The sequence below is a fragment of the Myiozetetes cayanensis genome, unplaced genomic scaffold (genome assembly GCF_022539395.1).
Source record: "Myiozetetes cayanensis isolate MyiCay16 unplaced genomic scaffold, myiCay2020 scf5-8, whole genome shotgun sequence".
Taxonomy (NCBI): domain Eukaryota; kingdom Metazoa; phylum Chordata; class Aves; order Passeriformes; family Tyrannidae; genus Myiozetetes; species Myiozetetes cayanensis.
Genome location: NW_026087742.1, coordinates 132119 through 146499, shown reverse-complemented (window position 1 = coordinate 146499; position 14381 = coordinate 132119). Strand labels below are relative to the sequence as shown.

General features: G+C 60.0%; 4 protein-coding genes across 7 annotated transcripts; 2 read left to right on the top strand and 2 right to left on the bottom strand.

Moving 5' to 3' along the window:
• Nucleotides 1-279: 279 nt before the first annotated feature.
• On the bottom strand, nt 280-2277 carry LOC126648423 (folate receptor gamma-like). 2 transcript variants are annotated; one of them, XM_050331336.1, is made up of 5 exons: nt 1935-2277; nt 1644-1827; nt 1248-1436; nt 1038-1173; nt 280-684 (listed from the first exon to the last, which is right to left on the bottom strand). In XM_050331336.1, exons 1-5 carry the CDS (start codon nt 2009-2011, stop codon nt 410-412), a joined length of 861 nt encoding a protein of 286 aa, XP_050187293.1. In that variant the 5' UTR covers nt 2012-2277; the 3' UTR covers nt 280-409. The 2 variants fall into 2 exon arrangements, with proteins under 2 accessions (XP_050187293.1, XP_050187294.1); XM_050331337.1 differs by having other exon boundaries at nt 1644-1794; nt 1935-2137.
• Nucleotides 2278-3250: 973 nt separating this feature from the next.
• On the top strand, nt 3251-5103 carry ANAPC15 (anaphase promoting complex subunit 15). Of its 2 annotated transcripts, none has more exons than XM_050331335.1 (4): nt 3251-3664; nt 4441-4500; nt 4572-4709; nt 4867-5103. In XM_050331335.1, exons 1-4 carry the CDS (start codon nt 3266-3268, stop codon nt 4912-4914), a joined length of 645 nt encoding a protein of 214 aa, XP_050187292.1. In that variant the 5' UTR covers nt 3251-3265; the 3' UTR covers nt 4915-5103. The 2 variants fall into 2 exon arrangements, with proteins under 2 accessions (XP_050187292.1, XP_050187291.1); XM_050331334.1 differs by having other exon boundaries at nt 3487-3653.
• A 294-nt stretch (nt 5104-5397) lies between these two features.
• On the bottom strand, nt 5398-6555 carry TOMT (transmembrane O-methyltransferase). 2 transcript variants are annotated; one of them, XM_050331338.1, is made up of 3 exons: nt 6294-6555; nt 5918-6114; nt 5398-5718 (listed from the first exon to the last, which is right to left on the bottom strand). In XM_050331338.1, exons 1-3 carry the CDS (start codon nt 6553-6555, stop codon nt 5398-5400), a joined length of 780 nt encoding a protein of 259 aa, XP_050187295.1. The 2 variants fall into 2 exon arrangements, with proteins under 2 accessions (XP_050187295.1, XP_050187297.1); XM_050331340.1 differs by having other exon boundaries at nt 5918-6130; nt 6310-6555.
• A 1214-nt stretch (nt 6556-7769) lies between these two features.
• LAMTOR1 (late endosomal/lysosomal adaptor, MAPK and MTOR activator 1) lies at nt 7770-13429 on the top strand. The gene is made up of 5 exons (XM_050331341.1): nt 7770-7878; nt 9522-9667; nt 10308-10385; nt 10887-11013; nt 12776-13429. The coding sequence occupies exons 1-5, from the start codon at nt 7837-7839 to the stop codon at nt 12866-12868; spliced, it is 486 nt and encodes a 161-aa protein (XP_050187298.1). The 5' UTR covers nt 7770-7836; the 3' UTR covers nt 12869-13429.
• The last annotated feature ends 952 nt before the right edge of the window (nt 13430-14381 follow it).

The following is a 14381-nucleotide window of genomic DNA, read 5'->3' as shown; positions in this document are numbered from 1 at the left end:
GACCCCCACAGGCCTGGAGCTGTGGCAGATGCTGGGACACATTCAGAGATCCCATCCCCCTGGGCCCCAGTGGCAGGGAGCCCTGTGCCCACTGCTTTGCCAGTTGCAGTGGTTTTGGGTGGAAATGCCAGGCCACCAGGTGGGTTGTTACAGATAAATGGGGGTGATGCCTCACGTTGTTCCCCCAAGAGAAGAAGGATCAGATGCCCCATGTCCCTCAGCCATCCTACTGCCTCCCACCGATCGGACCCCTCAGCTCCACAGCACCCCAACACCAAGCAGGGCAGGAGTATTTATTCATCGTCCACATGCCTGGGGGGGACACAGCTTGGGGACATCCCATGGGGGGGCACAGCTTGGGCACCCCCCTGACCACTCTCTGCCGGCTCCTGCCTGCAGCCTCTCCTGCTCAGAGCAGAGCCAGGAGTGTGGGGGGCAGCAGGGCCAGCAGGACAGGGAGTGGGGGGCTTGGGAGGGCATTGCCACGGGCATAATACTGGGCGACGGCAATGTTGGGGTTCCCCTGTGCGGGGTCAAACCACATCTGGATGCAGCGGCCACTGCCACGGTGGTGGGATGTGTAGAGGTAGGAGCCAGACCAGATCTGCTCGCAGAGCGCAGCCGCCGTCGGGAACACAAACTTGAACTTCTGGCACATGGCGCCCTGGGGACACCGGTTGGTGCCTGGGGTGGACAGGGGGTGAAGTGGGTGAAGGGCTTTGGGAAGGAGGGGGGGTGTCATTCCCCTCTGCATGGTATTGGGGTCCAGATGGGTCCCACTGGCTTTATTGGGGGAGGGGGCGTTGATCTCAGGGTGGCACAGGGGCCGCAACCCCATCACCCTGCACCCCATGAGGACCCTCACCCCTGCCCCCCCGACCTACTCACAGGCACAGGGACCCCCATCAGGTTGCTAGCAACCCCCATCACCCCCACCCCTTGGGGATCCTCACCCCCATACCGACTCACAGCCACCAGGAATGGGAGAGCCACAGTGGGGTCCAGCTACTATGGTGGACCTTGCATCCCCCTATCACCTGAGGTCCAGTTCCAGCCCTTGTGCCAGTTGGTCTTGCAGGTGACAGCATCCTGGCAATCCTCCCACCACTGTTCACAGTCCTCCCGGCACAGCGGCACGTTCCGGATCCGCTCCTTTCGCCAGCTGTTGTCTGCCTGCAGGGCTCCCAGTTCACCCCAGTTCACCCCAGGGGTCCCAGCGAGTGGGTGAGGGGGGGGTCTGCACTCACCTGGTCAATCCATGGCCCCAGGTTGGGGGAACACTCGTACAGACACGTGTCCTGGATGAAGTGGCGTTTGCACTTCTGTGGCATGGCCCCACAGTGGTCCCAGTTGAACTTGTACAGGTAGGACTGGTCCTCGTGGGCTTCCTGACTGGTGTTGGCAGTGCAGCAGGCATTGTCCTTCCAGAGGACACACTGCACCAGGGCAGCCAGGGCTCAGCTGGGACCCACTAGGGCTCAGCTGGGACCTACTGGGGGTCCAGGGAAATCACCAGCACCCTCAGGGAGGTGACACTGGGTAATGGAGCCCATGTTGGGCTACAGACGCCCCCAGGGTCCATCCTAGTGACCCCACAGCGAGTGACACCAGTGGGTTGCTGCAGCAGTGGGTAAGGACCGTACCTGCCCGTAGAGCTGCCCCTCAGGGCCAGGCTCCGTTTTGTGGTGCTTGGCGTCCATGCAGACGTTGAGCAGCGAGTCCCGCGTCACCGTCGCAGCGGTGGCAGCTGGCCAAGCTACCAGCACCAGCAGCGCCAGTGCCACCGCCATCGCTCTGCCGGGGCGGCAGGGGGTGAGGACAGCAGCGCTGAGGGACACGGTGACAGCGGGGACAAAGTTCCTCACCGTGCACGCGGGAGCGCAGCAGCACATGGTCACGGCCAGGGACCACCAGCAGGGGGATGGGGATCTTACCTGGGGGGCACTGGGGGCCGGGGCTCCTCTCGGGGGGACTGCCAGGCTTCAGGTGCCACGAGGTGAGCGCAGCTCATCTCAAAGGTTGTGGCGCGGCACAACCCTTGGCCGCTGATCACGGGGCGTGGGGACACGGCAGGTTCGGCAGCACTGTGGGTACAGAGGAGACGGGGCACCGCGCCCCGATGCCCCGCTGTGTCCTGGGCTGACCCTCGCTCCCGGCCCGGCCCCCCCAGCCCTGCAGGGAGCCAGGATCTGTCCTTCTGGCGCCAGGCTGGGGCCAGCACCAGCCAAAATCTACCCGTGGCTGTTTTTCCATCCCTCCCGTGGGAGGCGGCTTCATGCTCTGACTCCAGCTCGAGGGACAAGACCTCCCCGACACCGCAGGGTCCCCATGACTGTCCTGGGGGGTAAGAGATGGTCCCCAGGGGGGAGGACAGGTACTCCCGTGGGGTCACAGATGACTATATAGGGTGGGAGCAGGTACCCCTCACCGGCACCATAAATACTCCAGATGGCCCTTGGGGATGTTGGGTAGATACCCTGAGGGGACAGTCATCCATGGTTCAGGGGGTCACAGAAACCCTCTAGTGTCAGATATGCCCCGGGGGGGGGGGGGGCAGATACCCCGGAAGGGGCAGATACCTCCAGGTTCACACATGATGGGGGGGCCAGACATGCCCCTGGAGTCACAGATGTCCTGGAGAGGGGGGCAGATACTCCTGGGTGGGTCATAGGTACCCTGTGGGGGTCATGGATCCCCCCCACAGATGACAGTTTCCCCCAGAGAAACAGATACCCCATAAGGATCACAGATATGCCCTCACTGGTGTCGCCCCCAGCCATGGGGGTCACATACCCACCATTAGTCACAGATACCCCAAGGGGGGCACAGATACCCCCACCCATGGGTAACACATGCCCTGGGGGCGGGCAGATACTCTGTGAGGATCACAGATACCCCATAGGAGTCACACATGCCCCAGAGGGGTCACAGGTATCCCATGGGGCTCACACATTCCCCTTGAGTCACAAATACCTGTGGAGGTCACAGATACCCCACTGGAGTCACAGATGCCCCCAGGGGGTCACAGGTGCCCCACTGGGGGTCACAGATGCCCCCAGGGGTGTCACATATCCCTGGTGGGGGGTCATGGATACCCCATTGGGGTCATAGATACCCCCGTGGGATGTTCCATGTCTCCGGAGGAGTCACGGATGCCCCCGGGGGGGGTCACATATACCCGGGGGTGGTCACAGATACCCCCAAGGGTTACAAATCCCCTAGTTGGTCACATATCCCCCTGTTGGGGTCCCCGTTGGGGTCACGGATGCCCCAGAGGGGGTCACATATCCCCCCCAGAGGTGTCACACATACCCCCATTGGGGTCCCATGTTCCCCGCTGGGGTCACGGACGCTGCGGGCCCGGTCGCGCGGGGGGGGGGGCGGAGCCCCCGCCTGTCAATCAGAGCTGGCTCCGCCCCAGCCCGACTCAGCCCCTTGTGGGCGTGGCCTCGCCGGACACACCGCGCATGCGCCTGAGCTGGTTCCGGCGCGGCGCTTCCGGGTGGGCCCGGCGCGGCCGCGGGGCGCCCGCCATGGCCACGCTGTTCCCGTCGCTCCTGCCGCGCCTCACCGAGCCCCTCTGGTTCAACCTCGACCGCCCCTGCGTGGACGAGACCGAGCTGCAGCAGCAGGAGCAGCAGCACCAGGCCTGGGTGGGCCTCAGGTGTGGGGAGCGGGGAGCGAGTTTGGGCCTGGGGGTCTGAGGAAGCGCCCCAGAGCGGGCACGGCCTCGGGGCATCGCGGGGTTCCGGGGCACGGGGCTAACGAACAGGCTGGTACCGAGCCGGGGCTCCTGCAGAGCCCCCGCTGTTTAACCGATCGTCTCCCGGGGGAGGCCGAGGCCGGTCTCTGACGCCGGTAACCCACAACGCCCGCGCCGTGAGCGTGGTTCGGTGCGGCGGCGTTCCCGAATCGGGGGTGGGGGGAACATCTACTTAGTCAAAATTTTTAAAAAAGCAGTCTCTCGGTGATTAAGTTATTATAATTAAATAAAACAGCTTCAATAATTAAAACCCCAGCACCTGGGAGAGGTTTCCAGTCCCTCTGGGTGGGAGGTCCTGCTTATTTTAATTGAGCTTTAATTATCTGCTGCGGGTGTGTTAGTCTGGCTGAACAGATGCCTAGAGTTTGGTTCTTTTTTTGATAAAAAAATAGATAAGCTTAATGTTTGAGCTTCTCATGTCACATATGGGGACACCCCCAACCCCCTCACCCCCAGGGTGTCCTTGCTAGGGAGTACAGGCAGCTGCCTGCAGCTGCTGTTCCCTGCCTGTCCCTGGCATGGGCAGGGGGATCCCAAGGGGGGCAACAGGGCTCCTTGGGCAGCTGCCAGCTGCGAACAGCCGTGGGCAGGGAGCAGCAGGAGTCAGCAGCTGAGTGGGGAGCATGCGGGGTGTCCCAGAGCTGCTGCGGTGCTCACCCGCCTCTCTGCCCTCCCAGCTGCAGAGCATTGCTGAGAAGGACAACAACCTGGTGCCCATAGGAAAGCCAGCATCCGAGGTGAGTGTGTGGGCAGGGAGCTGGGGCGGTGCCGGCGGGCGGGCAGGGCCCTGCAGCTGTTGTGTCCACAGCACTACGACGAGGAGGAGGAGGAGGATGATGAAGACGATGAAGACAGCGAAGAGGACTCTGAAGATGACGAGGACATGCAGGATATGGATGAGATGAACGATTATAATGAGTCTCCTGATGACGGGGAGATCAATGAGGTAAATAGCAGGGCTGGTGGCCCCACTGGAACCCCAGAGCAGGGGATATGCAGCGTGTGGGTGCCTGAGCTGAACCTTGGAGCATTTTTCCTCTCCTCCACCTCCCTCTCCTGGGTCCCTGCTCTGGTGTGGGATCTCTAATCTCTCCCTTTCCCAGGTGGACATGGAAGGGGCAGAGCAGGATCAGGACCAGTGGATGATCTGATTCTGCTACGACCAAACAGGAGCTGGGGAGAGCCCTTGCCCCCCACAAGGGCAGGGGAGCAGGTCAGTGAAGCTCCTTCTGCCATGGGTGCTGTGTGGGGGCCTTGGAGCAGGGGAGCCGGAGGAGTGGCTGCCACCTGGCACATCGGGGCTGACATGTCTTTTCTAATAAACTCACTTTACAAGAAAACCCCAAATCTGGTGTCTCGGGCCACCAGGGCAGGCAGGGGCAGCCATGGGGGTGCCATGTGGGCAAGTGCAGGGCTGCTCCCCACCACGCTTCCTCGGGCCCTCTGGCAGAGCTCCCTGCACGGGCACAGGGGGAAGCCATGTGAGCAGGAGCTGCTCGGGAAGCAAGCCCCCTTTTTCCCCCAGCACCCCCCCTACAGACCACAGCAGCCAGCACGTTTCCTGCAGAGCCTGTGTTGTGGCCACTGTGGGCAGTCGGTGCCCGTGGCAGTGTGGGGCGGAGCTCGTGGCCCGGTCAGCGGGCGCTGACGTAGCGGAGCTCGGCGATGCCATCGGGGATGGCGCGGAAATACTCCAGGCTGGCGCGGTGCACCTTGCAGCGGTACCTGCCACAGGTCTTGGCGTACTGCAGGAAGTGGGGCGCCCCAGGGAAGAGGACGTTGTCGGCCAGGATGGTGGCCCCCTCAGCCAGCAGCTGGTGGCTCTCCAGCAGCCGCAGGTCCCGCAGGTAGCAGCGCTTCCAGTGATCCATGAAGACAAAGTCGGCCTTCATCATGCCGTGCTTCTCCCGCAGTTGGGGGATCACCTCCTCTGAGGGGCCCACGATCAGCTCCACCTGCGCCACAGCACTCTCAGCCCCTGGAGTGTTGCGTCCGGGTGCCCACCCACCACCCTGCTTCACAGAGTGGTGAGGGGTCCATGTGGGAAAGAATCTTTCTCTTCTCACAGATACCTCCCAGCAGGTGCCATGGTCCCTGCCCGTCTCTGCCCCGGTACCAGGCACAGAGCTTTTGCCCCAGTGCCCGGGCACTCACCGTGTGCTCATCGAAGCCGGCCAGGCGGATGACTTTCTCTGCCACGGCAGCGTGCTGGGGATCCCCCTCCACGGTGTAGAGGCGGCCGCCCGGGGGCAGCCCCTGTGCCAACAGCACAGTGCCGTAGCCACAATAGGTGCCTAGCTCCAGCACCCGCAATGGTGCCCGCTCCAGCAGCAGCCGCTCCACGATCCTCCCTGACACGACACGTGTCTCTCAGCACCCACAACGACAACCGCAGCCGTGCCAGTGGGGCTGTGACCTCACCAGCACTGTCACGGCCACGTCAGTTGTGTCATTGCCACAGCAGCAGTGCCGTGGCTGCGCCAGAGGTGCCTCGCCTGGTGCAGCCTGCATGGGCAAGGGTGGCACTCACCTTTGGCAGGCCCCACGCAGCTGAGGTGCTCACAGTGGTAGCACCACTGGTCGAAGGTCTGCAGGATGTGGTGGGGGTCCCCGGGGATGGCGTGGGCCAGCAGGTACTGGAAGGCTCGCTGCTCCCGCGGGATGCCAGTGAGCCGGTCCCGCAGCCAGGCCACCAGCACGGCCCGGTACAGCAGCACCAGGTAGTGCCGGTACCGGATCAGCAGGGTGATGAGGAAGGGGAGGAAGGCCAGTGCAATCGCTGGAGACACCATCACAGGGGAGCCAGGCTGGGGAAAGAACCCCCACCCAGGGAATATGGGGGTGGGGTTCTTCAGAGGGTGCCAGCCCCACAGCTCCCACTCTTGACAACATGAGGTGTCTGTGCTCTGCACACCCTGGAAATGTTTCTCCTTGGGCTCTGGTGCTGCTGGGCAGGCAGGGCTGAGGCACCCTGGGACGCTGTGGGGGTCCCTATGCAAGGTCTGAGGGGTGCTGGGGACCAATCTGCTGTGGTCCCAATATTTGAGTCTGCAGGACTGGTGGTGTGGGTGGAGTTGGGCTGCTCTAAGGGGCACTGTCCAGCACAGCCCCTTGTATCCCTCCTTGGCCCAGGTTTGCTGCCCTCACCCCCCCATATCGTGCACCCCACACTCTGCTCCCCACACCCTCAGCTGCTGGGGGTCCCCAGACATAGCAAGAGGACAGGGACGTGGGAGTGGCACCTACCTGTCCCCACACTCCAGATAGGCTCAGGCAAGCACTCTTGCATGGGGCCCTGCTGCCACTCAATTATTGATGGTGTCACCTTAGCTGCAGCCACCACTGGCTCGGGTTACCAGCTCAGTGGGGCCAGGGCCGGGCTAGGTCTGCGGGGTGGTCCTAGGCTGCAGGATCAAACCTGGGCCTGGGATGCTGATACAGTGTCAGCTGGGGTCCTGACACTAGTATCTGGGGTGCCAATACTGGAGCTGGGGTCCCCAGACTGGGGGCTGGGGCCCCAGTACTGGCATGCTGATACTGGCAGCTGTGGACCTGCTACTGGAGCTGGAGTCCTGTCACTGGGACTGGGGCCTGATACTGAAGCTGGTGGGGGGCAACACTTGGGATTGGGATCCTGATACTGGAGCTGGGGTTCCTGATAACGAGCTGGGGCTGGGACCACTGGGAGCAGTGGAATCAGTGGAAGCACAGTGGCATGGGGAACATGGGGGTACTAAGAGTATGGGAACACTGGGAGCACAGGGGCACTGGGAACAATAGGATCAGCAGGAGCACTAGGGCACGGGGAACGTGGAGGCAGTAGGAGCATGGGGACGCTGGGAACAGTGGGATCGTAGGAAACGCTGGGATCACCGGGGCCATTGGAGGCGACTGGGGGAGCACTGGGCGCCTGCACGTGACCGCGCGCGCAGGGCCGCGTGACGCACGCACGCGCGAGCACCGCCCCCTCCACGTGACGTGAGCGCGCGCGGCCTGTGTCCCCGTCCCCCGGTCACGTGGGCGGGTGACTCGCGGTCACGTGGGCGGCGGGCCGGGCCGGTGCCGCGCTCGCCATGGGCTGCTGCTACAGCAGCGAGGCCGAGGCCTCCGACCAGGTGGGGACCGGGGCCCGGGGGGGGGCGGCGCCGCCAGGGAGCCTCGGCCCGGCTGCCCCGGGGCTGCCTGCACCGGGGGGACCGGCGGCGTCTGCCCCCGGCAGGGCCCGGCCCTTCCCCGCTCCCGGAGCAGCCTCCGAGCGCCCTCCCGCTTTCGCCGCCCCCGTGACACTCTTCCCTCGCGTGTGTCGCGCCGCCCAGGGTTCCCTGCTGCAGGAGAAGGAGGCGGCTCGGGGGTCGTGCCAGAGCATCCCTCGCCCCGTTCCCCCGTCCCACTGCCGGGGCGAGCGCAGGGCCTGGGCCGGTGCGGAATTGGGACCGTCACCTGTCCCGCGAAACTTAATCCCCGGGCGCGGTTCAGGCTCTGCCCGTGCCTTGCCAGGGAGCTCGGCCCCGTCCGCGGGGAAGCGTGGCCGGCCGCTGGGCCGTGGTGCTCCCGCGGGGAGGGAAGGACGGGCCTGGGCCAGAGTATGGCAGCGGCAGGGCCCAGCAGAGGAGGGGGAGAGGGAGCTGCTGTCCGGGCAGGAGCTGGAGATGTCACTGACTGGAGGAATGGTCGTGCTCCCAGCTCACCCCACGTCACAGGCTGAGCATATCCTCTCGAGACAGGACAGACAGGGAGAGGCCAGAGTGTGTCCAGAGGACAACAGAGCTGGGGAGGGGTCTGGAGCACAAGTCTGATGAGGAGCAGCTGAGGGGGCTCAGCCTGGAGAAAAGGAGGCTGAGGAGGGACCTTCTTGCTCTCTGAAACTTCCTGACAGGAGGTGAGAGCCAGGTGGGGATCAGGCTCTGCTCTCAGGAACAAGGGACAGGAAAAGAGGAAACGTCCTCAAGTTGTGCCAGGAGAGGTTTAGGTTTGACGTTAGGGTAAATATCCCTGAAAGCGGGGTCCAACCCTGGCGGAGCTGCCCAGGGCAGGGGTGGAGTCCCTGTCCCTGACAGGATTTAACAGACATGTGGATGTGGCACTTGGGACATGGGTTAATAGTGGCCTTGGCAGTGCTGGGGGAATTGTTGGACTCAATGGTCTGATTTTAATGATTCTGTGATCCTGCTCTCCTGGGTGTTTGTGCCCATGGTCTCTCTGCTGGCCTCTTCTCCCCTGTGGTGCTGCTTGACCAAGCCAGAGGATTAAGGCCTGAGCCACAGCTCTGCACCCCTGGACTGAGTGGGGGGATGTGCCCTGTGACTCTGGAAGCCCCCCACCCCCTACTGTCTCTAGGCTGTGGTAGGTGGAGCTTACCTGGCCCAGATGAGCCCCCGGCTATGCCGGGTGTGGAGACCAAAGGCTGGTGGGATTTCTGCGGTGCCTGGTCGGGGGGTGAGGCCGCTGTAGGTCCTCGATAGCTGACAGGTTTTGGGCAGGTCAGTGCTGGCCATGGGCTCCTGCCTGCAGGGTTGGCCCCTCCAAATGTGCTGCCGCACACTGCCTGATTTCAACCACACTTGGTCCCTTTGTGGCCGTGGGGGCTTTAACTGGAAAAAAGCAAAGGAATTGGGGAAGAGGAGCCTGGCCATTGCCTCGGCAGAGCTGAGGCTGTGCCAGGTTACACTGGGGTGCACGGGAAGCCCTCCTGACAGGTGGGCTGAATGGTGCTGGTGTGAGGGGTCTGGGGCTTATTCTCCTCTTGCCTTTTCCTCAGGAAGAAGAGACAAAGCGGCTGCTGGAGCCAGCAGCCAGCCCTCCCAGCAAGGTGCTGAATGGAGCAGAGCAGAGCTACCACAACCTGCCCTCGGCACGTACCGATGAGCAGGCCATGTTGTCCTCCATCCTTGCCAAAACGGCCATGTAAGCCAGGACTGCCTCGGTGCCAGCACGGTGGGGTGGGCAGCACACCCTGGGGACTGCGCTGACCCTGCAATGGGGCACACGGCTGGGCAGCTTCCTGGCTGTGCATCCCAGTGACTAGCCGTAGGTGCTGAGGGGAAGGAGGGAGCTGTGGCAGAGCCCCCCACCTCCCTCTGCCTGCAGACAAACCCCTGCCTTGGCTTTGAGCCCCATGGGGACACAGAGATGAGAATCCAGATGTGAGGTGCCCCTTGGCTGCTGGGCTGGGAGTAGGAGCAGGGCCTGGGGAGCCCCCTGCTCCAAACTGGGATGAGCAAGGTGCTCCATGGGGATGCGGAGTGAGTGGCTGGGGGGGCACCAGCACTGTGTCACCTTCTGGGGAGGCTTCCCCCCAAATGCACAGGGGCAATGTGGAGAGGGAGCTGCATCCAGGCTGAGTGGGAGGGCTTTGGGATGCACATGATGCCCTACCTGGCACACTCACATCCAGCTGGCAGCATTCATGGCATGAGTTTGGCCTTGAGATGTTTATTTTGGGGTGCTGGAGGGTGCTGGATTTTGGCTGCCCTCATCAGAGGATGCTCTGGGATGGGGAGAGAACTCAGGGGGAGCAGTGAGCTTCGCTCTTGTGTCTCTGCAGCAACATCATCGACGTGTCGGCAGCAGATTCCCAGGGCATGGAGCAGCACGAGTACATGGACAGAGCTAGGCAGTACAGGTGGGATCTACCCCTCTCCCTCAGGGTGCCCGCAGTCCCTCACAGCCACGTCCCTGGGCAGAGCCCCAGGGGTTTGGCCTGAGGGGAGCAAACTCAGCACATGGTGGGGCTGCCCTGTCATGGCGAGCAGCATGCAGCCCCATGCCTCTTCTCTGCCCTCCCAGCACTTGGGGGAGGCCCTTGGCACTGGTGGCAGCAGAGCCCAGAACAAAGGGCTCCTGTGTTCACCCGGGCCTTGTGGCAGATGGCAGTGGGCTGGATGTGACTGCTCCTGCTTAAAGGTGTACTTTCAGTAGCTTCCAGCTCTCTAACACAGCAGGAGCTGGAAGTTCCCTCATCCTCTTGCTGTGGGGAGCGAAGAGGGCTGGATGCTGGGAGTGCAGCAGCACTGCTCTCCCCCTCCCTCCCCCTCAGGGTTGCTGGCTGCCCAGGGGCATCACATCCATCTCCTGGGTCTCCCTGTGTCTTGGCATGGTGCTGACACTGCTGCCCCCCTCACAGCACACGCCTGGCCATGCTCAGCAACAACCTGACACACTGGAAGAAGCTCCCGCTGCTGCCGTCTCTGACGAACCAACCGCACCAAGTGCTCGCCAGCGACCCTGTCCCCTTCGCAGACCTGCAGCAGGTGAGCCGGTGTCGTGGTTTTGTCTTGGCTCAATTTATTTTTATACCCCCACATACAATTACTACTAGTTGAGAGAAGGTTTATGCAGACAAAAAGAGACTGAATTAAAAAAAAAGTATGAGTATTTATTATTAACAAACTAAAACTAAAGAATTATATTTACAACAATTCTACTTAAGTAAAAGGTATTATGTATTTATAAAAGATACTTTTCCCCCCAACCCTTTATATCAGTCCAAGGAGGAGAAGCAGTCCTTTTCTGTTCTCAGAATTCCAGCTCTCTCTCTCTCCAGTAACTCTGCAGCACTTTCGTCGCAGTTGGAACTTCTTTATCTCTCTCTGTGTCAGCCTTCAGGGTTGGGCCTACTCCCCTCCTGGGTTAAAACCGAAGGCTGAGGGTTACCCAGGTCCTGAAGGGTCTCCTTCCATAGGCCTGCAAGGGGACACTTGCTTACTATGGATCTTCTTCCACAGGGTTACAGGGGATAATGGTTTAAGAGTTCACCCCTGTTTCCCTATGGAGGTCCCTCCCCATGGGAGAACAGTCCTTGATTGACTTCTCGGCATGGGTCCAGTCTGGATCCCTTACTCGGATCCCAATATCCCACCTGAGCCATTTTCTGTTCCAGCGTAGGTTCTCTCTAGCACTAGCAGCACGGATCCCACACATGGATCCCAACATCCCTACCTGAACTGTTTTGTGTTCCAGCGTAGGTTCTAATACCCGTCAGGGTCATAAATCTTCAACAGCAGCAGCATGGATCTCTCACTGAGATCCCAAGCTTATCTGAGCCGTCTCGCTCCAGCATAAGCATCGATTCCTTCGAGGGTCACAAAGTCTTTAACAGGACTCTGCCTCATCTGAGCCGCTTTTACTCCAGCATAAGGCTTTCTCTCTGTTAAAGTCACAAATCTCTGGTGCATCCACAAGCTCCTCTGTGAGCCGCATGGGGGGTCTCTTCACCCCAACAAACTTTTACAGGTGGCAGGGATTTTATTTTTCAGTCTTTACCCTGCTGAAGGGAGGGAGAGCGAAAAGGAGAAAAAGCAGCTCTCCCCCCCTTTGAACTTTTCTTCTCTCTTCTGCGACTGCAGCTTTGACCTTGGAAGTTTTCTTATCTCATGGCTGGAATTCTTCTGCAGCGGTTTTTCATCTAAGCAGTTCGTCTTTTAAACCTTTTTTTTCTTCACTCTCTCACAAGAGAGAAGGGAGGTTTCAGTGCTGCACTTGCCCCCCCCGGCCCAAGCCGGGGAGGAGGGGGCCTTGGCCCTCCTCGGGCCCACCGCGTCTCTCCTACATGGCTGCTGCTCCTAATTTCAACTGCGCCACCACCTTCTCTTCCGTTTTCTTAAAGATGTAATTAGCAAAGGCGTCACTGAACTTTTTGATTGGTTTTTTATCCGGAAATCACCTGGACAAAACCATCCTCAGCCCTAGGGATGGGCTGGTGGGCAAAACCACGACAGCCGGGCTGAAGTGAGCCCTGGGAACCCGCAGTGTTCCCCATCCTGGAGAAGCAGCATTGCCCTCCCTGCTTGCCCAGAGCCCTGGCAGGACTTGTCAGTGCTGCCTTGTTAGCTGACTTGTTACGAGTTGTTAGGTTGTTAGTGCAGGTCAGGTTTAAGGCCTCAATACAGCTGGGTGCAAAGTCCAGGGCAGGTTTAGGACTTGTTAGGGCTGGGGCCTATCCTCCTGCGACGGGTTCTTCAGGATAACCGGAAGTTGCAGGAGCCGCTGGTGACACAGCCTTTGTGCCTGCAGGTGTCCCGGATAGCTGCCTATGCCTTCAGCGCACTCTCACAGATCCGCGTCGACGCCAAAGAAGAACTGGTTGTACAGTTTGGCATCCCCTGAGCCTGCCTCCAGCACTGCCGCTTCACCGCTTTGGGTTGTTCTGGGGTTTTTTTCCCATTTTTTTCTCTTTATTTCCCTTCCCTCCTCATGGTGCTGCCACAGAACTTGGACAGATACCCTGTTTCCTACCAAATGCCAAGACACCCATCACCGGCACGTTGAGCCCACCTGAAGTTGCTCGAGGCTTTCTCCTCGTCATGGGTGGGTGTGTGTGGGGAGGGGGCTGTGTCACCTGGACGCTGACTTGCACAGGGATGAGCACAAAGGGAACAACTGGCATAAGGAGGCCCCAGTGCAGGTCAGCACCGTGTGCCACGTCACCAGGACAGGTGGGCTGGAATCAGGTGGATGTCACGCTCTGCACCGGGCCTGGTGGCTCTGACACCCTCCCTGCTCATTTTTACATGTTTAGACCTTTATTTTGGGTGGTTTTGTTTGTTGGGTGGTTGTTTTGGGTTTTTTTTTTGGGTTTTTTTTGGTTGGTTGGTTGGTTTTTTTCGTTTTGTTTTTTTTTTTTAATTATTGTTTTTCGCCACAGTAGATAAAACCGTATTCATCCAATACCTGTCTCCACTGTTCTCTGCTGGCCGCAGCATGGATGTGGTGGGAGAGCCCAGGGGGAGCCTGTGTCATGGTGGGGAGGGGACACACACATCCCACTGTCCCTTGCCACCATGATGACCCCTGGGGCCAAGAGGATGTCCCTGGGTAGAGGACGTGTGATGACCCACCCTTAAGGGGAAGGAAGCACCTAAGGTTTTTAAATGCTCATGCTTAAAAGGAACAACAAAAGTCAAAGGGTCTGCAAACAATCAGAAAGTTTTATTAGTAAATGACAGATTTGGCATAGAAATTGGGGGGTATGTTTCTATGGACAGGTTTCCCCACCCTAAAGATGGGTTTCTGTCTTTCTATGCAAATTAGTTATCATGCACAATCTGTTCTTTTAGGCCTTTCTGGAAGTGAGTTGTAGGGCTTTGGGGGTCTTTGGTGGTCCTAATCCCCTTTGTATAGTCCATTCCTACTTTTTGGTCTCACTCCTGTACTTGTGCTGTAGTGTGTTGTACTTACCTCCAGGAGCTGCGGCAAGGATGTTTGTCCCAGAAAAGTGCTGCCCTATCTCCACCTGTCCGCTTCTCCAGCCACATCTTACTCTTTCCCATGGCGTGTTAATATCAGTAGTCCTTGGTTTGGCTCCACAGCCATCCAGTTATCAGTGCTTGAGACATAACATGTTAGCCTCTTCTGGGAATCAAGAGCTCAGTGGGTCTCAACGTTGGACCCGTGTTTATAGGACTGTTAGAGAATGGGCTTTAGCCGTTGTAATTTTCCATCCTGGCCACAGCTGGTGACCTTCAGTTGAGGACCTTCAAAAGTAACAAAAACACTAACAATAACGGCCCGTCTTCGCGAGCGAAGATCCGGGAAAGGTCTTTTACACCTTCCAGCCTGCGCATTGGATTTTTTAGGTGAGACACAGTGTGCGCGGAACTGAGCCCACCCTTTAATCCTA